This window comes from Eutrigla gurnardus (genome assembly GCF_963514095.1).
Source record: "Eutrigla gurnardus genome assembly, chromosome: 6".
Lineage (NCBI taxonomy): Eukaryota > Metazoa > Chordata > Actinopteri > Perciformes > Triglidae > Eutrigla > Eutrigla gurnardus.
Window position 1 is genome coordinate 17,933,344 of NC_139920.1, and position 27,967 is coordinate 17,961,310.

Sequence of the window (27,967 nt, forward strand, 5' to 3'; positions counted from 1 at the left end):
TACGTGATTGGTGCTCCGGCTTGATGTGTGGATGTGAGACTGGTAATATAATCGCCGCCCCCCCAGCATGCCCATTTCCATCAGTAGCCCCGTGGACCCTTGTTTGGGACTCGCACTTCATCATGTAAATGCGGTGGCGGTTTTATATGTTGGTCTCATGTTTGATGAAGCTCCCCAGGTCACTTTTCCATGAAAAAGCTGTGATTTTTGATGGAACATTTCTGTCCAATAATGCATATTGGTCAGGGCTCCAAAGGCAAGGCAGGCTTATTTGTATATAGCACCATTCATACACGAGGCGATTCAAATTGCTCACAGAGGCAGATAAATACATTCATAGCAAAGACATTAAAATTTGATAAAAAACAGTAAAACTGCCATTTGAAAATAATAACACAAGCGGGTGAAATAGCTGAGGATTACAATGATTAAAAGCTTCAAACTAGACACTGGCGTCAGTCACAGCGTGTCCGTACGTGCTCGTATATCTGCTTCCCACCTCCCCGTCTAATATGCATCACTATCACTATCACCGAATGGCTCCCAATCCACAAAATCACAGCGTATGGAGCAGAGCCGGGTAGTTGTCGGACGCTATGATTGGCCATGTCTGCATTCGACAGGGCGGGACTTAGCGTGGAGTCGTTCGGGGTTCAAGGACACTTCGACGCGTGGACAACGGGGCCGTACACACACACATACTGTATATTTCAGCCATTTTCATAATGGAGACTTGTGTTTGGAGCCCAAAAGCCATTACTTTAATAGATAGGTGGACCCAGCAATGTTACAGACTGCATGACTCCAGAGTAAGGTGTGGCTGTAAGTGATGGTGCGTGTGTGTGTGTGTGTGTGTGTGTGTGTGTGGGGGGGTGTCCTGTGGAGTGTGTTATGACGGGGCCAGGGGAGTTCTCAGAGGTATCGCTGTAAATTAAGACAACAGCAGAGATGGGAGGGGATGAAGGATCGGAGCAACACTTCCAGGTGTTACAGAGCATTTAATCACTCACCTGCGAGACTAATGAGATGAGCCAGCAGACCACACACATGTGCACGCATACACACACACACACCTGTATATACGCTTCCACGTAGGCACGCACTCATGGACCGGTGGGACTAATTACCCGAACTCCACCGCGGTGAACGCAGCGCGGCTGGTTAAAAGCTCCAAACACATACAAATATGCGACAGCTTGCCGCCGCCTCCGACTCATTACGCCGCTCGTCTCCTACTCCTCTCGTCATCCCGCTGCCGTCTGAAGGAGACACGGAGGGGATAAGGGGGACAAGTAAGAGGAGAGCGGTGGCTTGTAGGTCAGATAGGCAGAGGCAGGATGTGGCTGCAGGCGGCGCTACAGGTAACAAACGCATCAGTCACATGCACAGGCGCACCTGTTACTGTACAGATGGCCGGCGCCGGGAGAGAGGCAGGCGGCGCAATGAAGAAAGATGAGCCATCAGATGGAGAGGGAAGCACGGAGGAGACAAAGGAGAAGGCAGGGATGATATTTTTCATGGGCTGGATTGTTAAAGGAGATGGAGGAAGTGGAGGTGTGTGTGTGTGTGGGGGGGGGGGGGGGGGGGGTCAGGGGGGCTACTACTTTTTGTGTAACGCCGTGGCAACAAGGGGAAGATGGAGGGACAAGGAAGAAAGGGAGGGATTTCCTCACCTGGACCCTCTGCCTGCAGCAGATACAGTCCTGTGTAATCTAGTGAGACTCTGCATGTCATTAAACACACACACACACACACACACACACACATCTGCATCTTTTTTATCCCCTTTTTCTTTTTTATCTCTTTTTTTTGTTCAACCGCACATAAGAAATAATCCTCTTCATTACCTGAACCCTCATCAAAGACACTGTAATGTTCTCCAAAGCTCTCTCTGCTCTCGAGCAGCCATTATAATTTGTCCTCAATAATCATAGAATAGGGGGTTTTATTCCGTGTGTGTGTGTGTGTGTGTGTGTGTGTGACCCTCCAGCTACATATCTTAATCTCCTATCTATTAGCATATTCGGAGTCCTCCTTTAGCTGGTGCAGGCATCTGATTATTTCACAGCCCCGCTGGCCTTCGTCTTGCTCCAGGAAGTGAAGAGGATGATGCATCTGGGGAATAAGATGAGACGAGAAAAGAAAGTGCTCCATCCTTTTCTGTCCCGCTCTGTTTGTCTCACTCTCTCTCTCAACAGATCTATTTGAGCTAGTCTGGAAATATCCAAAGATTAATTGAGCAAAAGTCTTGGCTTTGGATTGTGCCGTTATTTGTGTAGCTCCTGTTTTTGAGCAGGTAAAATAAAAACGGTGGTCTTCAATATGGTGCAGAAAAACGGACCTTTAAATAGCCGAGCTTTGGACTCAAACCTCTTTAGATATTCTTCAACTGAAGGGCTCTAAGAATGCTTGAGTTTCTACACATTTTCCATATTATCATGCATTTTTAATAACTTGTGTTGATGTTTTTTTCCCCCTCAGATTTCCAGTTATTTTTATTTCAACAAGCCAAAGGGATTACAGTTCTCCTCAGAAGCACCACGCCGACATTGATTTTTTTTTCAGTGAATACATTTTGTGTCTTGTTCAGCGACTCGATTTAACACAACCTTTCATGAGACTTTCACCAACTCTGCCGCGTTTAACCACACGATGTCATTGAGACATAATAAAAAGGCCAATTTAGCAGCGGGGGTTGGTTGCCAGTGTGTTGCTTAAAACGGGGGATCAGATACCCCTAACCGGAGAACCCCCTCTTTATTGTTACTCTAAAACTTCAACCTAATTACTTCTTAAGCATGTTAATGACCTGATTTCAGGCATCTAACCAAGAACCCATTCAAAAGATCACATTCACCTTGATGTGCATGTGCAAAAATGCTGACTCATTCCTGTACCTTCAAAATGACTATTGTTTCCGAACTTATTGTTTGACACAATTCAGTCAGAGTTTCTGTGGGTCCGAAGCCAAAGTGCGTGGGCTACATATATAAATATATGTTCTTATATTGGCCATCTGTAGATAATTCTATGAGTATTTAATGAGTGCCACTTTGAGAATCACTGTTCTTACAACATGAACGGTTCTTCCTCGATGTGTCTTGTTTGAATTCCGTCCCGTCTGTCTCGCGGAGGAATTTATGATTCGCCCGTAAAACAATCTCTGAAGATAAACCCAATCAGGAGAAGTGCAGACTTGTGTCTCCTTCCTGAGGAGCTCGGAGGTCATGTCCAACACGCAGCTTCCACTGGCCTTCAATATTAATCCACACAGATGCAACCAGCTTCTGTGTGTGTGTGTGTGTGTGTGTGTGTGTGTGTGTGTGTGTGTGTGTGTGTGTGTGTGTGTGTGTGTGTGTGTGTGTGTGTGTGTGTGTGTGTGTGTGTGTGTGTGTGTGTGTGTGTGTGTGTGTGTGGAGGACTGATTGCCTATTCCAGTCACACGGTCTTTCACTCCTCAGCCTGTGACAGCACATTTCTTTCCCTCTTCATGCTGGTTGCTTCTTCTCTACCAGCTCCCTCCTCCTCGTCTTCCTCCTCTCTCTCTCAAATGCAAATTCAAGTTAGCTTTATTGGCAATCTCTATATGACATAACCTACAGTATAGTAATAACAGTGAAATTCTTCTTGTTCGTTGTCTCTCTTTTAATCCCAGCTGTCTCTTTCACTTCCAGAGCTATCTTCCTCCCCATCTTCTTCTCCCTCCATCCCTGTCCTCCTCCATGTTTTCCTCCCCCCCTCTCCCCTCCCCCAGCCCTCTCTGTGCCGGTGTATATATTGGTATCATTAGCAGCTGCTGCGCTATGATGGATGGCACAGAGAGGCTGGGCCCTGTCGGGGTGGGACTCTGCTTTAGCACACCATCATTACCTGCAGCACGTGCACACATTGCATTTACAATGAACGCCCGGAACAAATGACGTCATTTGGATGCCTGCCTGGTAACAGATCTCTCTCTCTCTCTCGTTTCCAAAGACCATCAAAGATGAGGCAAATGAGTCCACAGCAGTACATAGCATTACAAAAGCTAGTCAGCTGTGTGTTAGTTGCCAGATCTTGTGAAAGTGTGTTACCGAGACGGAGAAAAGCCAAATATGACACAGATACAGGAAACTGGGCCGTCTCCTTTCTGAACTCTTTCTGTAGTTATTAATGAGTTTTTTCCCTTATTCTCAGTGTTGTTTCTCTCTATTCTACCACTCACCCTCTCACCTCTCTTTTTATGTGTCTTTTTGTGAAATGAAAGCCACAGCAAAGCCTCACTTTCCTTCTAATGTTATTAAATTAAAGAGAAATGCTTTCCTTATGTCCAAAAAATGAGCCTAAATCAATACGAGACCACTTCCTTATTTTCTGAATGAGGCTGTACATGCGTTAAAGCAGCGGCGCTGTGTTTGTTTGACCAACCAAAGACTTTCATTCCTGCAAACCACCAAGAACGTTCCTGTACTTTCAGAACATTTATTTATTTATATATACATACAAAATGTCCCCAGATCTTAATTTAGAGCCCGGGTCCCTGCAGTCGAAACACAACAAGTTCCACAAAAGCTTCCTTTTTCCGTTGGAAAGGTGTCTTCTCTCTCTCAAACACACATCCAAACACACATGCTCAGTTTTAAGAGGTTTGTATTGACTGGAAGCCCCACAGGGAAGTGGATGCCAATAGCCCCTCTACACTGAGAGAGTTCAGACGGTCCAGCAGTCCAATAGACCATAGGGTGCTAAAAGGGTCTATTTCAAGAGCTGGCACAAAGCTTCACCTCCAGGAACTTTCACAGACTCTGTATGCAGCATGAGATATTTGCACATTGCCAAATGTGTGTGTGTGTGTTTGGCTGCATATGTTTGCGCAAAGTTCAAAGAGTTTGGTTTTCACAAATGGAAATTATGCTAATTGTGTCCTGAGTCTGACAATCCCTTGGTGATTCACGCAGTCTATTGATGACATCAGAGGGTGCAGTTTTTGTCTGAGCTCGGTGTGTGTGTGTGTGTGTGTGTGTGTATATAAGTGTGTGTGTGTGTGTGTGTGTGTGTGTGTGTGTGTGTGTGTGTGTGTGTGTGTGTGTGTGTGTGTGTGAAAAAGACAACTGGACGTAAGGCAGTACAAGAAACTCATACAAAGTTTAGTGGGAAAAAGTGCTAAATATCTGGCTTACTGTGCTACACATTGGTGCTGTTGATACTGTGTGTGTGTGTGTGTTTGTGTGTGTGTGTGTGTGTGTGTGTGTGTGTGTGTGTGTGTGTGTGTGCCAATCATCTTGTCAGAGTCCATAAGAAACAACAAGGCCTTATTAAACACAGACACTCAGTAAAGATTTATCTCGCCGGCTCCCTGTGTTTTAACTGGGAGGGCGTGCGACTGTGACGGCGGGCGTGGGCGATTAGACACACGGGCAGGAGGCAGGAAGTGTGACTGACTGATGGCCGCTAGTGGCAGGAGGCTGCAAGAGCTTCCCTCTGCGGTCTGATTGGGTTCAGAGGACTGACAGACAGACAGGGAAGTCATTGATGAAGCTCACCCGTTGACTTCTCCAGATGTGCCTCTTGGTACAGACCGCTCAGGCAGGGCACGCTGGCGGCTTGCAGGTGAAGGAGTTTGGGGACTCTTATTGTTGAAGGTTTAGCCTAAAGCATCCTCACCGCCTACCACCGTCCAGTCCTTCCTCCACCAGATCTTCCCTCTACGTCTATCATCGAAGAACTTGAAGTGAGGTGTGTACAGATGCAGTGCCAGGGGCCTCTCTTCCTCATTTCGACGTAAGGTGACACGAGGCCACATTGCTGTGGCTCTGAAAGCTGAGTTGTGGTTAGTTATCAGTGTAACCGATGCTGGATGTGGATCAGTCCCAGCACGGCTGATCACTGAATCCTCATGACGGACACGGTTCAAGTTTGCATCACGTCCCCAGCAGAGTATCCCACAGAGAGCCAATCAAGCCAGGCGGCGAAACAGTCGACCAATCACAGCTCTGCGTGTGGGGTTAAGAAAGGTGATGTGAGCTTGTGAGTGAAGCTGCCAGTCCAAAGACAGTCCGTTCGCCCTCTGTGAGCTGTGATTGGCTCACGGCCCCCTGTGACACTGCACAGGACAAGTGGGTGTACATATCTGCTGTGGCTCCAGGATTATGTAATGCGTATCCCTGCACCGACTGTTTGTCCTTTATTTGTGTTCATTGTGTCTGAGACATAATTTGTGTCAAAAATGAACGATGCAGAAGCAACAGTACTCCTTTTCTTCATTTCCTCTTCATCCATCTATCTGTCGGCCTTCAGAGGTTTGAAAAAAAAAACCTGTGATGTGTCAGTGTGTGTGTTTGTGTGTGTGTTTTTGTGCAACAGCATCGTGCGACACCATGATTAAGTGTTTTGAATAATTGATGATTGCATCCCTAATTAAGTCTCAGTCTCCTGCTCCGGCTCTATTTTTATGCACCAGAATCTTCCTCTCCTCTCTTCCACTCCACAGATGTAGCGGATCCATCAGTCACTCTCGGCTCTGCTGATGGGGGGCCAGCGGGGCCGTTGATGGGGCGGGGGGGGGGGGGGGTCTGAATCTTGTTGAGTGGACATTTTTAACGAGCCGTTTGCACAATGTACCGCAGCTCAGTGATGTTGCTTTTTACTGGAGCGAAGAGCGACACCTGGCTTCAGAGCCGCTGGGCCACGCTGGCTGCAAACGGACAAATTGAAAATAAAATATGTTGTGAAGCGGCGACTAGAAAAACCTCCAATCCTCCATTCATTATTCAATTCAATTGTATTTATGTAGCCCCTCAGAGGGCTTTACAGTCTGTACAACATCGAACATCCTCCGTCCTGGGACCCTCCATCGAATAAGCTTCCTAAAAAAGCTGAAAGAAACCTCAGGGAGAGCAACAGCTCCCTCCACCAGGACGGATAGAAGTGCAATAGACGTCATGTGTCCAGAATAAACAACTAAAATGACAACATAGTCAATATCACAGAAATGATACATGGAATAAGATTAATAGCAGAAGTAACAATAATGATAAATAGCAGCAGTGGATATAACACAATGATACTAATAATAATAAAGCAGAAATAATAGCATAGTGAATAATAGAAATATGACAATATAATAGCAGCAGGGACACGACAGCAGGTTCAAGCTGCACCTGCAAGGTGAGACTTCTGGTTAGAAGTCAAGTTGGTAATGAGCATTAATGGGACACGAATGATGGAGAGACAAGGAGAGAGGAGCCTGGCTAGAGCCCGACCGATAAAGGGTTTTGAAGGCCAATACCGATAAAAATGTTTGTTGATTTAAAAATCCGATATATCGGCCGATATTTATTTATTTATTTTCAGAAACGCGTAACAAAACATTAACAGATTTCCCTAACATTAGTTTTTTGTAGTTATTTCTGTTTAATAAAATGTTTAATAAACTTGTTTATTTTATTGTCACAATGGAACAGAGGAACATCAAAATATATTCAAGTTCTGATAAGTAAAACGTATAAAAATACAAACTTAAGATATAAAACTTAAAGTCCTTTGAACAAAAACACAATAACAACAACAACCAAACACAAAGTTACCAGTATTAAAATACTTGGTATGCTTCATAAATATAACTTTGAACAAGACTGGAGACAAATTCTGTTAAGTTCTATGAGGGTGTTTCATATTCATTTATCGGCTATTATAAATGCAGATACCGATAGTTTGGAAAATGCCTTATAACGGCCGATAATATCAGTCTCTAGTCCTGGCCTATAGCAGCCTAACAGGGCTGGTCAAAGACAAGCCTGAGCCAGCCCTTAGTATAAGTGTATAAGAGAAGTCTTAAACCTCCTCTTAAATGGGGGGAAGGGCGTCCGTCACCTGGACTGAAATTGGTAGCTGGATCTACAGGAGGGGAGCCTGGTAGCTGAAGGCTCCCATTCTACTTTTGGAGACTCTAGGACCACCAGCAACGCTGCATTCTGGGAGCCCTGAGGTCTTGTTTGGTAATGGAGTACGTCAGGCTCTTTAACTTATGACGGTGCTTTGTAGGTGAGGAGGCGGATTTTAAATTTCATTCTGGATAATACAGGCAGCCAGTGCATGTACACTTAATTCACCCACCACTGATGCATCAAATTGAATAAGTAAAGACGCCATGAAGATAAATAAAAGCGCTATTTAGAGGTCTACTGCATGTTTGTGCTGTTCTCCACTTCAGGGGCCACCACCACATGTTGCAGAATAACAATAGTGTTTACCGGTCTGGTTGTGTCGAGACCACCTGACTCTCGACGGGAGAAACGCCGCCGTAAAGAAAAGCGTGTATTCGCTAAATAATCAGTCACGCTGTCAATGCAAGTGCTGGAGTTCGGCAAATTTGCTTCCCATGTGTCAACAAGGGAGACGGGTGTGATGCAGACTGATGTAGTAGAATGGCAGAGTGGGTTGGAAGGAGGCAGCGAGGAGATCAGTCAGACAGAATCACAGTGTGGCTTTGTTAATACAGGCACATCCTCAGTCTGTCAGCAAAGCCTCCGCTTCCACTCTGCAGGAAGATAGACAGCCTTATACACATTGTTGAGCCAACCAATTTACATTTTAGCACATTAACAAGGCAGACACACACACACACACACGGGGGAGGTGCAGGGAGAACGAGATTCGTTTTCATCTATTTCCCCCTTAAAACATGAGAAAGAGGAATTCCCCAAAGAGAGCGCGGAGCTTTGATATCTGCAGCCCCGTGTCTGTAAATAGGTTAGGAGAAGACGATGTGAGGAGTGTGTTATTGTGTGCGTGCGCCCATGTTTTTGTGTTAATCTGCACGTGCGTGCGAATCTGTCATCTTGTGGCGTATCCTATTTCTGGCAGGAGATGCCGGGTTGGAAAGTGTGTGTTTACCTTTTTTCCTGATGAGGCCTCTGCTGAATGCTCCTTCTCGTCAGTCAGCCAGGCAGGGAGCCATGTGGAGGACCTGGAGTAGCCCAGGGCCCCCCGTGTGTCCATGTTTTCGCCTCCTGCAGGGCTGCTGTTGCTCTGCTGGCTGGTGGCCTGGCTGGCTGCCTGCTGAACCAGCAGCACTGCTGTTGTTACGGGGGCCTCCGGGCCCCGCTGCAATAACGGCGCTCTGTCCACTAGACAGCTGCAGCAACGGTTTTACAGGCGCCGTTCGTACGTGGCGCAGATGTAACCGCTGTTGATGTGACTTTTTTTGTTTTTCTTGCTTCGGCCCCGAGAGGGAATCGTCTGAAATGTAGCGCTGCAAATGCGGTGTAGGTAATGGCTGTTCAGATCAGTGTCATGGAAGCCCTTTCTACCGGGGGCCGTGAATAGTCATGCTCCAGCTGCACTATGGCGCGCTGAGCTGTGATTGTTTCAGCAGTAGGCGATGACTGACCGGCGACGGCGTGCCAAACCTCCTCCGCCCTCGACCAAACCGCTTGTGTGTGGTCGTACAGGAGGCTGCAATAAGGACGGAAGTTTTCAAATGTGTGTCAAAATGCAAATTTGAAATGAACTATTTTGGATCTAAGATGTCCTGGCCCACATATCATATACTACAGACATAAGAACACATCTTTGATTGGTACAGATCTCCATAAATAAATCACACCATAATCATTTAAATATTGGAGAATAGAAAATGATGATTGACAAAGTGGCAGGTTGCAACAGCTTTAGTATTACTGCAGGTAATACACCGACTGTGTATAAATACCTCATATGACCCCCATTTAAAAAAAGTATCCCTTTAATATCTTCATCCGTAATTTTATTGCATTTAATCCTCTTATCTATCTACTGTATATCCTGTCCTTTGTCGTTCTAACCTCGGATTACATCCGACACGTCATTTAGGTGCAAAGTAAAGAGGTATGCAGCTGTTATCTGGGTATGACACCTGAACTTTAACCCACAGCTCAGGTGTTTTCTTCTTCCTGTTGCCTCTCTCTCTCTCTCTCTCTCTCTCTCTCTCTCAAACAGTCTATTAACTCGTTGGCCCACTGGTACGTCGTGTCCTCTGACCTCCTGTAGTTGATCTTTCACTTTCTCTGCCGTTGCTCTTTCTGTTGCGTTTCTTTCCCCACCGAGTTGGTTCTGCCGCCGTAGTCGAGTGGACGCTGTAAATGTTTCCACGCAGCGGATCGTGAACTGGTAGGTCTCCATATTTCATGCTCTTGAGGTTCACCTCTGTTTATTATTTCACTCTTCGGTTTGCCAGATCGGCTGATCAGATGGCATTTTCAAGGGGCATTTTGATTGCGTCTGCTTGTTAACGTGGTCCAAAGAAATATCGTCCATTCATTACCATGAAGACGTGCGGACCGTGACGGACTGGAACACGGACGACCTTTGGTACCTGCAGTCGTGTGCCATTACTCATCAACGAGAGCATTGATAAGGGCTGTGCTTCGGTGTCGGGGTACAAAGGTGGCGTTGGCGAGGGGGGGAGGGCACAAGATGGACAGGTAGTGTAGAGGTGGTCCCAGTGATGATTATTCATTATTACGACGGCAGGAAAGCTGAATGATTGGAGTCGCTAATCTAACTGTGAGCCTGATGGACGGAACACAATTACCGTGAGAGAAGAGGGGAGGCGAGAGAGCCGGCGCCCCTCTTTCTGTTTGTCTTTCTTTCTTTCCTTTCGTCTTCCTGGCAGACTTTAATGTAGCTGGAGATGATTTCTGGCCATTAAGCCCCTGTTGGCAGCATCCTGTTTATCGAGTGACACACACACACACACACACACACACAGATCCTCACATCACCCACCGCGCCTCTTGGCAGCCCCCCATTTACCACTCGTTCCCATCTCCTTTCCCTCCAGTCTGGTGGGGCCTCAGATTGCCGTCTAAATCCAGCCCCGCTAAGCCGTGTTCACATCCTACTCTGCTGCTACTTTTAGCTGCCGCGCTGATTCCAGGTCAAACTGGCGCTCCGGCGTTGGCGACGGCGCTTTTGATGGCACTGCTATTTCTTTTCATGCCGTGTGTGTGTTTGAGACGGGGAATTTGTACAGCTGAAGCTAGACATAGACATGCTTTTATTTTATTTTTATTTTTTACTTGAGAAATTAGCTTGTACTGCCCTCCAGGGAGCGTGGCTCAGATGTAGAACCGTTTCCCAGCTCTCCAGAGAAACAAGCATATGTCTGGAGCCGAGGAGGAATCTGGAGAGCGGCGCTGCAGCAAATCTCTCATTTTCAGCTTCTGTCTTATTCTCACCAGAAGACCGGCGGCTGTTTCCAAGGGCTGCTAATCTGTCGCTTCTGGTCTTAGTCGACTAAGATTTCTTGAGGCGATTAGTCGTGTGTTTTTTTTTTCATGCTGAATTACTTATTTCCAAGAACTTAGCAGCAACATCTCTGGTATTTACGATAGTTAAAGCGGTGCGTTGGTGTGAGTCTTCGTGGAGAGACTCAGTTTTACAGATCAAGTTGATTTGGAGCTCAAAACAAATTTTTGCAATTTCTTTTTGTGATATATTTTGGGGGCTGCACGGTGGTGTAGTGGGTAGCACTGTCGCCTCACAGCAAGAGGGTCCCGGGTTCCTTCTGTGTGGAGTTTGCATGTTCTCCCCGTGTAAGTGTGGGTTCTCTCCGGGTTCTCCGGCTTCCTTCCACAGTCCAAAGACATGCAGGATGGGGATAGGTTCATTGGTGACTCTAAATGTCCCGTAGGTATGAATGTGAGTGTGAATGGTTGTCTGTCTCTACATGTCGGCCCTGTGATAGACTGGCGTCCTGTCCAGGGTGTACCCCGCCTTCACCCAATGATAGCTGGGATCGGCTCCAGCCCCCCCGTGACCCTGAATACAGGATAAGCGGTAGAAAATGGATGGATGGATATATTTTGGAGCATTGATTTTTTGTCAAACTATTACATTAATCACGACTAATTTCATAATCTATTAATCAAATGTAGTTATTTTTAAAGAAACAGATAAGTAAAAATTCTCTGATTCCAGCTTCTTAAATGTGATTATCTTCTCGTTTGTTGCTCCTCTGTGATGGTAAACTGAAACAGTTAAAAAAAAACAGACTTGGGAGATTTGAGACTGATCGACAACTAATATATTAATGGAGGAAAATAATCGGCAGGTTATCGGCAGGTGGTTGGTCTGGGCTGCTTCTTTTCCAGTTCCATGTGGAGGATTAGCAGACCGCCTTAAAAACAAACTCTGGATGCTGCGTGAAAGAATTCACAGCTATAAGAAAGAAGTGAGAGAACAAAAAGGGGCAAGAAGACGGACATGTTCAGGGTTAGAGCCTCCATCCTCTCTCTTCTCATTGTACTTCATTTTTTCTCTCCCCTTTTACCCCCTTCCTCATTATCTTCCTCACCCTCCCTGTGTTCCCTCACCCCTCACTTTCGTCCCGCTCTGCTCATTTCTCTTCCCTCTAACCCCCCCCCCCCCCCCCTCTCTCTCCGTACTCACTCTCTCTCCCTCTCCATCCATTTGGTGGAACAGTGCTGCTGATAATGCCTGTAATTGGAGTGACTCACACTTTTCCAGTGTGTTTGGACCAGATAAAGAATATTGTCAGCATTTTGCCGACATGGCCTCTGCCGCAGAATTAAATGGACTGTTCTGTTCTGTCTGCAGCAAATTAAAAGCCTCTCAATTCATCCGTTCTCGCCCGAGGCTCACGGGGGCCCTCCTATTCACACAGAAAGGGAGGGGGGAGGGGGGGAGGAAGAGAATAAGAGAGATTTCCCCTCTTCCCCAAGAAGCACCAGTCGTTTTTTGTTTTGTTCAAGTCAACTCGGCGACTGTCATGTGGAGATGGAGAGGGGGGGGAGAGGGGTCGGGGCTGAGAGTCTGAGGAGAGGTGAAGTGTGGCTCAGAAGGTAGTCGCATTCATTATTCAGCACGTCGACTTGCAGCTGCCTCCCGCTGTCTTTGTACCCGTGTAAGAAAGTCGCTTGTCTGCATTTGTGTGTGTTTTCTAATGCGTTCACAAGACAGGGTCAGAGGGCCGATCTGAGCATCACTTGGCTCCAAGGTTATAGTCGTCGCTGCCAGTCAACACTTCGGAATAAAGGAGCGGCAGACGGGCGGAGAAGGGACAGAATGCCAGGGCCCCACCGGGCCCCTGAAGAAGGGCGACGGGTGGGGTAGCGGCAGTAAAGAAAAACGACTTTCTCATCCAACCGTCTTATTAGTTTTGTCATGTTTGCTGTCGGGGATGATAACATAATCATCGGGTTAAGATCTAGAAATGGTTGGAAAAAGTTAGAAAAGACAATTAGAGGTCCAGTTTACAGGAGGAAATGGTCAAATGATTTCCCCTTGTAGAGATCATCACCGTTAAAGTGGACCTGTAATGTTCCTTTTCTGGTTCATGCTTGTCAAGAAATGCTTTATCTTTCCCATCATGCAGTGCTGCAGCAGCTCACCTCAGCCCATCTCTGAAACCCTCTGTTTGACCTCCTGCCCCTCCCTCCCAAAAAGCCAAGTCTGCTCTGATTGGTCAACTGTTATACCAATGGCCAGATAGGAGTTGTAGTGCTGAAAAATAGTGATAAAAATGTGTTTTTAGCCACTTGTTCTTCTTGGAGCGGCGTTTCTGTGGCGAAGAGTAACTCCACCTTCCACATCCACATCTTTGACACCTTTTACATGCACAAGAAACTTTAACTGCTGTACTTCCTGTTGTTGTGTGCACACCGTTTCCCTGCAATTACAGATTTTAAAAGACATCGAGTTGTGTTTTGGTTTTACCTCTAAAAGTGCTTTTAATCATCTGGATGAACCGTTTGCTTGTTTATATCCTGTCAGATTGACTGCTTGTGTTTTTCTCATCCAGCATCGTCACAGTTCCCAGATCAGAGCAATTAATCTACAGTCGTCACTATTCTTTCTAGTAGAGCCACCATTACTGCAAAACACCAAAACCCATCTCCAACTAAGCATATCTGCTCACTAATTTGTCATCCCACTTAACATACAGTATTAGGTATTGCATCCAGCTTTTATTTAGGGCCCTATGAAATCCGTTTCAATTTCTTGTTACAATTTCAGAGCATTTTTTCTATCAAATGGTGTCTTATAATGTGGTTGATGAATCAAAATTAAGACATTTACTGAAGAAACATTCTAGTAGTTCTAATTCTAATTCCTTGTCATTTAGAGACCTTGAACATGTGCATAAATATGTAAGTGTATGTGCAATAATTTATGGAGGAGTCAAACACTTTCACAGTGTTTAAAGTCAGTGCATCTGTCAATCCACTCGCCGCTATTTAAGTTTCACTTTCAGTTCATTTCTGATCGTTTCTGATGTGAGATTCTGTTTGTAGCTGCTCATCACGCGGATTCTTATGGGTCGAGTCATTCTTATGTTGACAAAACTCAGAGAAAAGTTATAATAAATGTCTTCGACATGACTATGGATCACTGTGTGTGTGTGTGTGTGTGTGTGTGTGTGTGTGTGTGTGTGTGTGTGTGTGTCTCAGCCCCGCCCCTCGGTGAAACAGAGAGGAGAGCTGCTGGATGAAGCGGTGTGCCCCTTAATTACACTCATAGGACCCTACTTTTATTTTACCATGAGCCACAAATTGAGGGTCACGAGCCACGCAACGAGTAACGCTGACCTACAGTGACACAATTGATGGCCAAATCTAAGTAAATATGATCAGCATTGTCGTTATCCATTAATTGAGATTTAATTGATCAAAACTTGGATGACATTTGGTATAAAAAAAAGCACTTTTAATCTTGTTTACATCATCGTTGGGTGATCTGAAGAGGTGGGATTGTTGATTTGTAAGCAGAGACACATTGGTGACAGGAAGCAGGAAGTAGAGCAAATCTCTCCAGTCTGTTACCATGGGCAACAGCTACGCAAGACCCCGATCAGAAGTGAGGTTTGGCCTGCCACCGTCTAACTCTCTCTCTCTTTCTCTCTCTCCCCCCAGCTCTCCGTGGGTGTGTGTGGGATGTCGCGTCGGGGCTGAAGCCCATCCCTCTCCCATGAGCCTGTGTGCCCACACACACACCTGGCGCCTCCACGCACACACCCGGCGCCCACGCACGCACAGCCGGCACTGACGTCCTGCGAACCGGGACCCTCGGAGCCCAGCGGAGCCAAGCGGAGCGGAGTGTAGCCCAGTTGGAGCCTGAGGATGTCAACAGAGACGGAGCTACAGCCAGCGGTCAGGCCCAGCAGCGTCAGACGGGACTCCAAGAGGAAAGGTAAGAAGGGCACCATCACACCGACGTGTTCACACGCACAAAATAGTCCCGCTTTTGCCTCAAAAAAGACCACTAAGCTGTTCGCGCAGTTAACGAAATTCCTTCCATCACCTTCTTGAAAATGTCGGCGTTGTGATTTTTGCGTCAAAGTCAATCAATTTATCCAAAAGACTGTTGACACGGCGAATAACAGCATCAAACAATGAAGTCATACAGAACATTTATGGTAATACTTACCTGAAATGACAACACAGAACTTTTATTACTTCTTTCAACCTCAAAAAAAAGAGCGCAGAACCCAATCCACCCTCTGTTCTGACCTTTCACAATAAAAGCCCTAGACCTGTAATATTCTCAGGCCATTTTGTGTTATTTATCATATTTGTCACGCCCCCTGCGTCCCGTAATAGAGAATTTGGATTATCCAAATGGGATATGCTGTTTACATGACCTGCATGAAATTACTGTCATATTCGGACTAATAGTGTAATATTAGTTTGCATGAGGAAAGAAATCACTTCTACTTTTCTACTTTATGTTGTTTTAGATCAGAGTTTATCTGAAATTGCATTAGAAAACTTCAGTACTTTGTACAGCTGTACCGTCAGCGCTGGTAGATGTTAGACTTCTTTATTAATGATGGATCTGTGCGAGACAGACAACAGCATCCAGTTGTTCATCGCTGATTAACAGGTGCGGCGGTATTACGGTACAGTAGGCTGCTCACCAAACAGGTGCCGGGGACGTTGGCGAGGAAGCAAACAGATCCAGGTGTGTGAAAAGCTCCAGAGGCGGGTAGCTAGCAGGTGTACGAGAGCGGGCCTGGGTGGTCCCGGAGCAGAGGTGATGCCGGGGGCCGGGCTGGCAGCCATCGCCCAGCTGCTCGGCGCCACCTGCCCCCCGACGTGCGAGAGAGCGACGCCTTCTCCGAATAAGCATCTGATTGATGTCGCTAAAAACTCCGGACACCGGCGGGAACGACAGTTAATAGACGCCGCACGGCACGCTCGCCATCACCTGCAGCAGATGCCTCATTGCACACGGTGCGCCTCGGCCCCTGCAAACAAGCGTGCGTCCCCCCCGTACATGCACAGTGTGTGAAGGAAGGCTGAATGCCTCTCATGTCCTATTTAGAAACAGTATTGTTCTGCCGCAATGGAGATCATGTTCATCATTCAGACGGCTCTCCGTATGTGGGGAGATGCGCACACACACACACACACACACACACACACACTCAGTAGTACTGGGATTGAAGCCCAGAAGAGCATATGAGAGGAAAGATGAATGGCTCGCCTTCAGCATTTAGACTTGAGGGTTTTTAGCTTCTCCTCTCTGCCTTCTTCCTCGTCTCAGTCTCCTTCCTCTGTCGCAAATTAGCACAAACGGCTTTTTTCTTTTTTTAACACGGGAAGACCTGCTAAAAATAGGCGACTCCTTTCACGTTGCCAGCAGACGTGTGTGCCCTTTTCTGTTTTTTCTGTTCAATGTCACGAACAACCGGAAACCGGAAAAAAGGGTTAGTAAACAGTGAAAATGTTATATTGTGTGTGTGTGTGTGTGTGTGTGTGTGTGTGTGTGTGTGTGTGTGTGTGTGTGTGTGTGTGTGTGTGTGTATTCAGTTTCTCTTTTAAACTCTGAAACCAGAGCTGGTGATTGTTGGAACAGTGGAAAGACTAACAGACTTGGATGATCGTTACTGTTTCTGTTCATGGAGTCTGGTGGCTGGTGCTTCTATTCATATGTAACTCAGTGAGTTAAGGTTTAATTTCCACCAGACCAGAGTTGGTGATTGTTGGAACAGTGATAAGACTAACGAAGAAGGTTTTTACAAGTTTTATTTTGTTTCTGTCGAGTTTGAACGACGTGTGTTTGGATGATTAGCCAGTTCAAATGACTGTTATGGTGGCTTTTGGCATATTAATTGTATGTATGGGCATAAATTAATAATTGTACAAATCCTTGTTGATTTTATTTATGATTTTTATTTTACTAAATATATATTTACCTCAATGCGCATCACGTGGCATCGCGCCAGAAAAAAAGGAAGCAAAAAGGGACATTTTCAGTGGGAACGCATGCTGCTTGTAACCCTTTCTCCTCAAAGGGTTTTTATCGTCCGGCGGTGAATATGGGATGTAGAATTCACTGGGCTGCAGAGCCGTGGAGCTGGGCTCACGGAGAGTTCTCATCTCTGTTCTGATCTGGGTCATTCTTCCCGACAGACACACACACACATGCACACACACACACACACGCACACACACAGGGTGATGAAAGTCAAATGCAATCAGATACCACACACGAGCAACAAGCCTGCGCTCTGGAAAACGGGAAGCCTTGGTAACATTGTCGTTATTGTGCTTCTAGCGGATGACCTGCAGCCCCCCCGCGTGCGTTCACTACGTACACATGTTCCCGCCCGGCGCCGCGTCCCCCGTCTTGCCAACGTTACTCCATTTGAATGAAAATAGATCGGCCGAGTAGCTGATCATCATTGATGATGTGCAGCTCCGCTGTCGTGATAATCCCTGAAGCATAGTCCTTTTTCACTCCTTTAGCATCCTCCCGCTCTCCTCCTCTGACTCCTATATGACATTGCCCTGAATGAGTGAGAGACTGATGAGGGAGTCGTGGAGAGAGACTAATGAGTCAACGTGAAGGAGAGCTGTTTAATCTCAGCCCTTTGTTTCACAGCTCCGTGGCCAAGAGCCTGACGAAGGCGGCGGCGTGTCACGCTGAATCACGCGGCGGTCTGTACACACAATTAAGTTTCGTTGGTGAGCTTGGGGGTTGTTCTTCTAAGAACACCGCGTTTCCTGTTTATCTACCAGAAGGTTTCTCATTTAATTAACATGACAAGACGGAGATGACCTTCGACCTTAAGCGTTCACGTGACCCCGAGGCGAGTAACTGCATCTTCCTGCTGCTTCCTCCAGACAAAGAGTCGGTCCGTCTTATTGGTCGGTTCTCGAAGTATTATAGCCTTTATGATCCTCAATAAATCCAGAAAGATTACATCTGTCCACCTCTCTGCCCCCCCTCTAATGCTCTCTCTCCGGCCCCCGCCTCCTCCCTTCCACACCTCTTCTGCTACAATATCGATATTAATATGAATGTCCTTTTAGACCGCATGGTTTCCAACCTGATAGGCGTGTGTGAGACACGTTATAGCAGAGCAATGGCCACGTCCGAAATCCCTCTCCGCTCACTACACAGTGTGTTCACCACGTTGTGGTGCTGTCTGAATGTTTAGTGCAAATTATTATACCCTGTGTAGAGGACTCCAACTGAACATTATAGACCATCATGCATTGCTCTGACAGAAAAATGACAGCCTGATTGAGACAAAATATTAAATGCGAGTATCACAACACAAAAGGCCACGAAGACATTTGTATTTATTTATTAATTTGGGAAAATACACTTTATAATACATGCTCCTTTCATTCTTACCTTTCACAATAAAAGCACACAATGTGTATCTTACTACAAAAATAAATATGTCTGTATTTATTGTAGACGCCGTTGATCTGGCAAATCTCTTCCCGCATCTCCATGTATTTATGTTGACAAAAAAGACGATTAAAGAAAGTTTTGTTTAAGAATCATATGAACCACTTGTGACCTGTCTGTCATTTGCAACGTTGACATTATGCAAATGGCTACGACTCCATGGAGATGCCCAGATTGAATGTTTGTTAATTAGTATCACCAAAACTCATTTTGATATCCGTGGTGATCAATAAAAGATGGAGCTGACAGTCTGCCAGTGCAAAGCCTTTCAAGTCAGTGTGACGTTTGAGCCAAACAGCAGCTCCAGACAGTTTTGTCTCCGTTTAACATCTCGTCTTCAACCCACCTCGCTAATGAAGCGCGGACGCTTCACTCTGGGGAACCTTTGAATGCCATTTTCTCTCTCATCACGAGGAAGGATTTCAGCATCGCATTTTTCTGTTTGTCAAATGGAGTGTCGTTAATTTCATTACAGATGTTACAACATGCTTAATGAACGTGCGCTCTGCTTTTTTGCTTCACTCTCCAGAAGACCGAGGGTCAAAAGTGTTGGTCTGTTAACGAGCTGGCTGAGAGACGGCAGAGCTTCATGATTCACTTTGTTACGTAGATTCTATCTTGTGGATAAATACTGCAGACAGTTATTGTTTTTCTATATTTATAGGAAAACAACAGTGATATATGCTGTAAACGGAGCTGTTTCTGGCTCGTTTGTTACATTCTCTATCGACTTTATCAGGCTTGTGAGTTGTTTTTCAGTTTCAGCAACAAAAACTGTGATTGGTCAGCTGATCTGCGTAAGCAGGTAACCAACATTCACTTGAATCCTCTGGCTCTTCATTCCTTTAAAGCTACTTGTAAACATCAAGCTGACATTTGTATTTATTCAGGGATTTATCGCTCACGCCGGCCAACAGACACTTTTCTTTGCTTTTCCCATTTGCAGTTTTTATTCATAACATCATTAAATTCCAATCAAACGTTCGCCGAAGCGCGTCTCGTCTTTCGTGATGTGACACAGAATATGATTACGAGTTAAATAATAACTTCCGTCCGCCGTCAAACACAACGCAGCGAAACCCGTCGTCGCGGCTCTGAGAGATCACGACTCCCTCGCAGCGGAGTGTGTGTGTGGGAGTGTGTGTTCCTGCAGTGTAACTGGCAGCCAGTGGAATGAAAAGAGTGGTTAAGGGTTATGGCGGTGCAGCTGTTAGCCTGTGTCAGTGTCGGTGTGTGTGTGTGTGTACGTGCGTGGGTGTGTGTTTGCTCGTCTCTGGTGTGCGATTAGCAAACACATTATCTTCTTCGTGTGGATATTATGCACACATCCAGTCTATCTGGCACAATCACCGAAGCCATTTACTCTGATATCTTTCCCCGGGGAATCTTAGAGCACAAACAACGGTATTTTGAGTGTGTGTGTGTGTGTGTGTGCCTTCTATGAGGGGTAATCAGATCTGTTCCCTCCAATCAGACATAGATTGAATTGAATCGGCTGTCTGTTGTTGTGGTTGTCAGTGGAGGCCAATGGAAGATCGTGGTCTTACACATTCTTTCCAAACGTGGCTTTTCCACCATGACGACTATATTTAGAGATAACTGCCTCCACTCTGTCCCTCTCACGTCACTTTATTTCTGTAAAAGTAGTAATCTATCCATGCTGCCGTCGACTCTTTGACCCCTCTGTGCTCTCAGCTTGCCCGTCTATCCATCCTTTTTCTTTTTCTTTTTTTTGGACCGCTGTAACTCGGGAGAGAAGATAAAAGTAGTAACACGTGATCAATGCTTCAAAAATGCCCTCAAAAAACCGTCCATCTTCTCTCTGCGGACACGAGGTGTGTTCATACAAAATGCCAAGCAAATTCTTCGTGTTACATACAAAGTCGATGCAAACACATGAATGGATGCTAATCCACATCCGGCGAATGAGGCGAATACGCCAAATTTTCCTCACCCGCTTATCTGAATTCAGCGTTGGGATTCTCCTCCTGTCGTCACTGAATCAGAAATGGAGACTAAACATATGATAGTGGTATGTGGTCTCCCAGAGGTCTACGATAGAACCTCACATTACACTAGAGACCAGACCATGTGGAGAAACCAGAGACTGTCTATGGTATAAACAACAAGGTGTTTGGAGCAACTACAGTGTTAGCATAGCCTTCCTCCGATCAATCCAAACTCCACTCAGAAAACAAGCATTTTAAAAGTGATTTGCTTGTCGTCTTGCAGACAGACCGAACAAACCATGACTTCATAATTTTTATAAGTTGTTGTCATTATGTAGTTATTTCGGCATCCTTTTTATCTGTTTATTGCGGTTAAATCACAGCAAATAGTTTATTTTGGGTTCATACCGCTGTAGTAAACCAGCCGATGTATCTTGCCATTCACAGTGAATACAGCTCAGTGGAATTCACCGAGTGCCTCTGTGTGATGTTATGAACTCAGAAAGGAAGCCGTTTGATTACCTGGTGTATCTGGGACTTCACTACATGAACAAAGCGGCAACCGTGATTATTTCAGCCATGATGGATGCAACTTCTGCACCTATTTGCAAAAGGCTTCATCCTAGCTTTCAAACATGACGACTTCAAATAAAACACCCGACCGCGAGAGAAAACCCGCGTCAGTCAAAGCCTTTTATCTGCCTTCCCGACTCTCGGACCGCGTGCCACTGCTCCGGTGTGCTCTGTATGTTCAGCTCAGTCCTCTCCTGCACGCTGCTCGTTGGTGTGGCTTCGCCCGCCCGCATCACTAACTACAGTCTCCATAGCAACAGTTTGCTCCCTGCTCATAATTTTGCACAAAAGGAAAAAGCGTCCCAATGTCACACGGCGGCTGGAACAGAGGCTTCTCGATTCTCTCATCCTGCAGCGCTGGCTGAAGGACTGTTGCTTTGAAAGGACGTTTCTCATGCGCTGTGTGTCAACATGCTGCTGTTTTCTGTTCATGAAGCGAGCTCATCAAAGACATCGCTGCTGATTTACTAACTGAAAACTGTTTTTGAGCAACAAATCATGTTGTTTATCGTGTTTAATATATGTGAATATTGAAAGGAAGAAAAAAAGGATCTCCAAGCGACAGAAATGCTCCCACGCCTCTGAGTGGGCGGGCCTGGTCCGGATGCTTGATTGACAGCTGTGCTGTAAACAAATTTGCCACCGCAGGAACTTACACAGGGGTCCATGAGCCTTTTGAGGAACTCGGGAACCGGATAACGACGGGGGAATCAGGAACCAGGTGTTAAAAAAGTAGTGATAGTACTTTCCAAAAGTTCTGAAAAAGTTCTGGTCTGAACTCACGGCCAGCAGCACGTTGAAACTAGCTAATTGTTAGCTATCCAGCTAGCACGTGGTCTACAGACTAAAGCTAGCAGCCTAGAGCGCTACGAATCAACGCCAGCTAGCCCATTTACTCACACTTGCACAATAATGGTATAAGTGATGCATTCCCGACCGGGTGAAGCCTGATGATTTCAGCAGAATGTAGAATGCGATTTGGTTATTGAAAAATATTTAACAGATCAAATTGTGGCTTTGTGTTTTCTTACTTTTAGACTAGTTGACTAACTTTAAACGTCCATATAAACCCCGGGAAATGAGTTGCTTAGGGAACATCTTGGTTTCAGTATTCTAACATCAGTACTCTAGTATTGAACTCAAATTTGATTTGTTGATTGCTTCTCGGCAGCTACATGCTAAAGCTGAAATAAATAACCACCGAACAAATGTTTTCATTCTGCGTTTTCACCTCCGCGCGTCTCCTTTTCATTAATTTATTCCGTTGTGGATTTCCTGTAGTATTAAATATAGATGTCTTCCTTATTTTGTGCTGATTAGTTGTTCCTGAAACGAGCCGAGCCGAGCAGATGATTATGATGACAGTCTACGTACACAGTGAGGAGATGGGAGAGAGTCGGAGACAGATGGCGGCGCCTCCTTTTCCTTTTCATGCTCTGTGATGTTCCCTCAGTTCTCCGTGGCTCCGTCCCTCTGTTCCAGGACCCCGGCTGGGCGAATGAAGGGAAGGGGCTTCATTAAGGAGTCGACGAGACACGGGGAGACGGGGAGGGGAAGAACGACGGCTTCAAGTGCTTCCGTATTTTGGGCAGAGCTGACAGGCATGAGAGAGGGCTTTGTTGTGGTGAAAAGGAGGACTGCTGTGATCGAGGAGTTACCTGTGTTTTCCTACGACAGTCACACGCCTACATGTGTGCGTCATCACACACAGAAACGCACACATCTCCTGCTCACACAGACTGTGGCATTTAGGAGACAAATAGTTTCGACACGTTTCAGTCAGAAGTCTCTTTAAGCGTTTGAATATGACGAGGACAAAGTGTGAGGTGCTTTTTCTTTCTTTACCGATGACAGGTGGAAGCCCAGAGAGCTGCCTGTTCGTCAGGAATATACCAACGTGTGTGTGTGTGTGTGTTTGTGTGTGTGTTTGTGTTTGTGAGTGGCGGCTCAGGGACGACCGACAGCGTGGTCCACGGGGGGAACTGCTTCAGTGCTGCATGACAGGATGCTAGCGGCTTGTTTACACAGCCCGCTCTCTGATACCCTGTCAGAGTCCAGAACACACACAGCTGCACACACACACACACACACACACACACACAGCAACACACACACACGACACACACACACAGTTGCACGCACACTCGCAGCCCATGTTTCCCTCCGTTGGTGAGACCAATTACCTTGTAATTAAAGCCAGGGCGAGAAACGAGCTTTAGCAACGAGAGTCCCGCGTAGACAGAGGGATGCTGGGATGTCGGGTGGAGGAGAGAGAGAGAGAGAGAGAGAGAGAGAGAGAGAATGGACTCACGCTAGCAGAGCTATTGTCGGCGTCTTATTAAACGGGGAGAACGTGGCAAAGGGATGAAACAAACAGGGCAGAGGAGATGATGAAATCACCTTATACCTATAAAGAACACGGCATGTTCGAGGTGACGTTTGATGAAATCAGTTTCCTCGGGGGCAACCATCTTGTTATGGTGAAAAATAATAAACATAACTACCACAGGCCTGCAGCAGAGAGTTTGTGCTGCATTAAAAGACTCGAGCGTTTTCCTGAACTTCACCTCGTAGCCGCTACGCGAGCGATGGAAAAAATCACTCTCGCCATGATAGTTGTGTGCACATTCGCGAAAACCTCAGCGGGTTTGTGGCTGGATACGAAAGATCAATGCAAACGAAAAATAACAAGCAACAAATAAATAATAAGTAGCAGAAGTGGTCCAGGCCGTTGGCGTGTATGTGTGTCTAAAAGACATAGATCTGCCTGGTGGAGCTGGGAGATGTAGTTTAGAAAGGAGTAACATCAGTGTTTTTCAGCTTCTCTAGAGGATAATAGGCCAATCATTTTTAGTGAGCCAGCGTTCCATAGATTCCATATGTATCTGCACAGCGGTGCTCCAAACGAGTGGATCGTAAATCTTGGATCGGGATAAAAAACTCACACTCACTCTAAATATGGTCATGAGATGTCTGATTCACTGTCATGCTAGAGAAATGTAAAACGATTTCAAATATAGATTTTTTTTATTTTTGTATTTATTGTATTTATCCTTTATTAATGCAGGAAGACGATGATTTACAATCATCTTAAGATTACAGATTATTTGATTGATTTTCACGAAACTATGTGCATCTTCTGTGACGCAAAAAAAACATTTGTTTTTAATAAAGTTATTATGTCATTATTCGTAGCGATTAGCGATTACATTGCGGCCCCTTTAGAGGCTGCTTTCTTGCAGCGTTATCCTCCAATACTGGACCAATTTGAAAAGTCGCTTAGACACGAACACATGGGGAAATAGGTTGGAAAATACTGATGTTACCTTTTAAAGGCTTTTTTTTTTAAACCACATAAAAAGTGCTTGTGCTGTGAAATAGTGCAAAAAGGTGTTTTTCTTCCCCAACTTGCTCTGTAAGGAAGTCGAAAGTTTCTGTCTGCTTCTCCAAAGTCACCTTGACGATGGATACAAGTGTGTGTGTGAGGGTGGGTAATGGGACGATAATGGGGAGGGTGTTGCGTCTCCCTGACGTATTCTTGGGTGCTAATGTTTTTCGACCGGACGCCTCAGGACACACAGTCGTGCACAGACAGCTCAGGGTTCTGGCTGCAGCGCGACGTGGATGACGGCATGATGGAGCCGGGGAAAAGGGAGCCAGGAAATAGAAACGGGGAGAAAACGAACATTGGGATTAGAGGAGGACAAATAAAGTCCAACTCCTCCTTTGAGCTCCTTGACTATTTGAGCTCAAAAGCAGCATCTTCATTTGCTCATCAGCAGACGCAATCACTTGATTTGTCCTGATTAATTCAAACATTAAGTTATAATGTAATTTTAAACCCGCCATGTTTTTGTAGCACACAGCATGTGTACCAAGTCCAGCATGAACTTTTGTGTGCCAAATCAATGGGCCAGAATTGAGCACGAGCGGGGCCACTTGTTGTTCTCTGGTTGCTGTTTGTGGGTTTAAAAGCGTGAGAGTGGGTGTGAGCCACTGCTGCATCTGAACGAGTCTCTGAAAGGTAAAGAAAGCACAAATAACACAGCAACCACATATTCGGCGGCGGCGCTTGGAAAGCAGGATTAATTGGAGAGAAACCTCCGGGTTCCCTCATGTACCATTGAGTGTTTGCTGGGAACCATCCCGGCTGCAGTTAAGAGCCTCTGGGTGCTTCTTCATCTGAAGCTCGGTGAAACGAGCTACAATTTACCAGCCGCTGCGAACAACACAGGCGCTGTCTGCTGAATGTAAGCAGAGGCTTCTAATATCACTTCTGAGGAATGTTCGGATGAGGAACAGGAGGACGGCAGACAGTCTAAAACACGGAGCCGCCGTGTCTCCCGCTCTTTCTTACCCAGCGACTTCAAACCAATGGCCTCTTCTGTCCAATGAAATGAATGGACTACACTGTTACATGTCATGTGTTGTTGGCCTCACACTTAATACTCTTTGCATGGATGATCAGCATGCATCACCCCGAGTACCTCTACATATGTGGAATATTTATTTTTCTATCTTCATGTTCTTGAATTTGAATTTCTCTTAGAATATTGTACCAGCCAAACACCAAGGCACGTTCTGTGATATTGAAAAGCTGCTTGTCAATAAACTTAATTCTGGTTCTGATGCTAATAGAAATGCTGGCTGACCTGAGTAAAATATGGTGTGAGTTGTAATAAACAGTACAAGTAACTTGACCACAGGAGGGGAAGAGTCATGCAGAGACATGGAGGGGTCGGGGCTTTGGTGGGGGTGAGGAGGGTAAAGGGGGAACTAGTAAGGAGAGAGAGATGGTTACAGTTGCCAGGGGCGATGCTGAGGGCGATGTTAGGAGCGATGCTAGGGGCTTCCCTGAAGGGCTAGATGTACTGTATCAGCAGTCGCCTGCCATCTATCACCTGTGTGTGTGTGTGTGTGTGTGTGTGTGTGTGTGTGTGTGTGTGTGTGTGTGTGTGTGTGTGTGTGTGTGTGTGTGTGTGTGTGTGCGTGCATGTGTGTGTGTGCGTGTGTGTGTGTGTGTGTGTGAGAGAGAGAAAGAGAAGAGAGTCAGGGGGGTTCTGCCTGTCATAACGCTCTAATCCTGAGTGACGTTTATCCGATGGAGACCGTGCTCATTCATCCACCCATCACGTTCTATTCCTCCCTTCGATCCCTCGCTCTGCGCTTCATGTTCACCCCTCCCTCTCCACGTGTTGCTTCAAGCAGTCAAACCAAGCCTGCATACCAATAAACACACACACACACATTTATATGCACACTAAAACAGCTTTACCATAGCTATGGGCAGATTATGGAACAAGGGGCCCCTGTCCACCGACAAGCAAAAGGCCCCATCACCTCTCACAAATAAGGGCAAACAAACTATAGTTGTTGTTGTTGTTATTGTGTGTCTCTTGGTTGTTTAGCCCCTTTTCAAAGTCATCGTGGTCTACGTAGTATTTGTGAGTCTACATAGTCTTTGTTGGTCTATGTAGTCATTGTGAGTCTAGTAGTCTTTGTGAGTCTACATAGTCATTGTGAGTCTACGTAGTCTTTGTTGGTCTATGTAGTCATTGTGGTCTACATAGTCTTTGTGAGTCTACGTCGTCACTGTGGTCTACGTAGTCTCTGTGAGGCTATGTCGTCATTGTGGTGTACATAGTCATTGTGGTCTACATAGTCTACGAGTCTACGTTGTCTTTGTTGGTCTATGTCGTCATTGTGAGTCTACGTCGTCATTGTGAGTCTACATAGTATTTGTGAGTCTACGTAGTCTTTGTGAGTCTACGTCGTCATTGTGAGTCTACGTAGTATTTGTGAGTCTACATAGTATTTGTAAGTCTACATAGTCATTTTGGTCTACGTAGTCTTTGTTGGTTTACGTAGTCATTGTGGTCTACGTAGTCTTTGTTGGTCTAAGTAGTCTTTGTGAGTCTACGTAGTCATTGTGGTCTACGTAGTCTTTTTGGTCTACAGAGTATTTGTGAGTCTACATAGTCATTTTGGTCTACGTAGTCTTTGTTGTTCTACATAGTCTTTGTGAGTCTACTTAGTCATTGTGGTCTACGTATTCTTTGTTGGTCTACGTAGTCATTGTGGGGCTATGTAGTCTTTGTGAGTCTCCGTAGTCATTGTGGTCTACGTAGTCTTTGTTGGTCTACATAGTCTTTGTGAGTCTACGTAGTATTTGTGAGTCTACGTAGTCATTGTGGTCTATGTAGTATTTGTGAGTCTATGTAGTCATTGTGGTCTATGTAGTCTTTGTGAGTCTACGTAGTCTCTGTGAGTCTACGTAGTCTCTGTGAGTCTACTACGTAGTCTTTGTTGGTCTACTTTGTCATTGTGGTCTACGTAGTCTTTGTTGGTCTAAGTAGTCTTTGTGAGTCTACATAGTGTGGAAGAAAAACTCTTCAGGTCCAATTCTGTGGCTGGATCAGATGAGGTTTAATCACTGACAGTGGAGAAAGGGCAATACCACGTTGCCTCGTATGTGTGAGTATGTGTGTGTATGTGGTCCTGCATGTTGGGATGGGAAGGTGAAAGTAGAAGTTTGTGAATGAGTGTAAAAGAGAGGAAGAGACAATGTGTGAATGAAACAGAAGGTTCTTTCATTATTTGTACTGAAGCTCAGCGTGGTCGCAGCAACAACGGACATTTATTTACAGTAGAATGAACGCTTTCCCCCCTGACACACACACACTCACAGGAAGTTCCTTCTCCAAAGAAATGCAGGGCAGCGTTGAACGTCGGCTCAAGTCCATAGTATCTAAATTTAC

The 27,967-nt window shown here is 45.7% G+C and overlaps 2 protein-coding genes across 6 annotated transcripts in view; one reads left to right on the forward strand and one right to left on the reverse strand.

The window, feature by feature from the left end:
• Positions 1 to 27,967, reverse strand: part of prkaa2 (protein kinase, AMP-activated, alpha 2 catalytic subunit) — a 456,922-nt gene that overhangs the window by 365,301 nt on the left and 63,654 nt on the right. The window lies entirely within an intron of this gene.
• dab1a (DAB adaptor protein 1a) overlaps positions 1 to 27,967 on the forward strand; it is an 83,924-nt gene that overhangs the window by 19,736 nt on the left and 36,221 nt on the right. For all 5 annotated transcript variants that reach the window (XM_084012450.1, XM_084012449.1, XM_084012451.1 and 2 more), the window contains exon 2: positions 14,895 to 15,171. In XM_084012450.1, coding sequence (XP_083868576.1) covers positions 15,102 to 15,171 — 70 coding nt within the window. In that variant the 5' untranslated portion in view covers positions 14,895 to 15,101. The remainder of the gene's footprint in view (positions 1 to 14,894; positions 15,172 to 27,967) is intronic.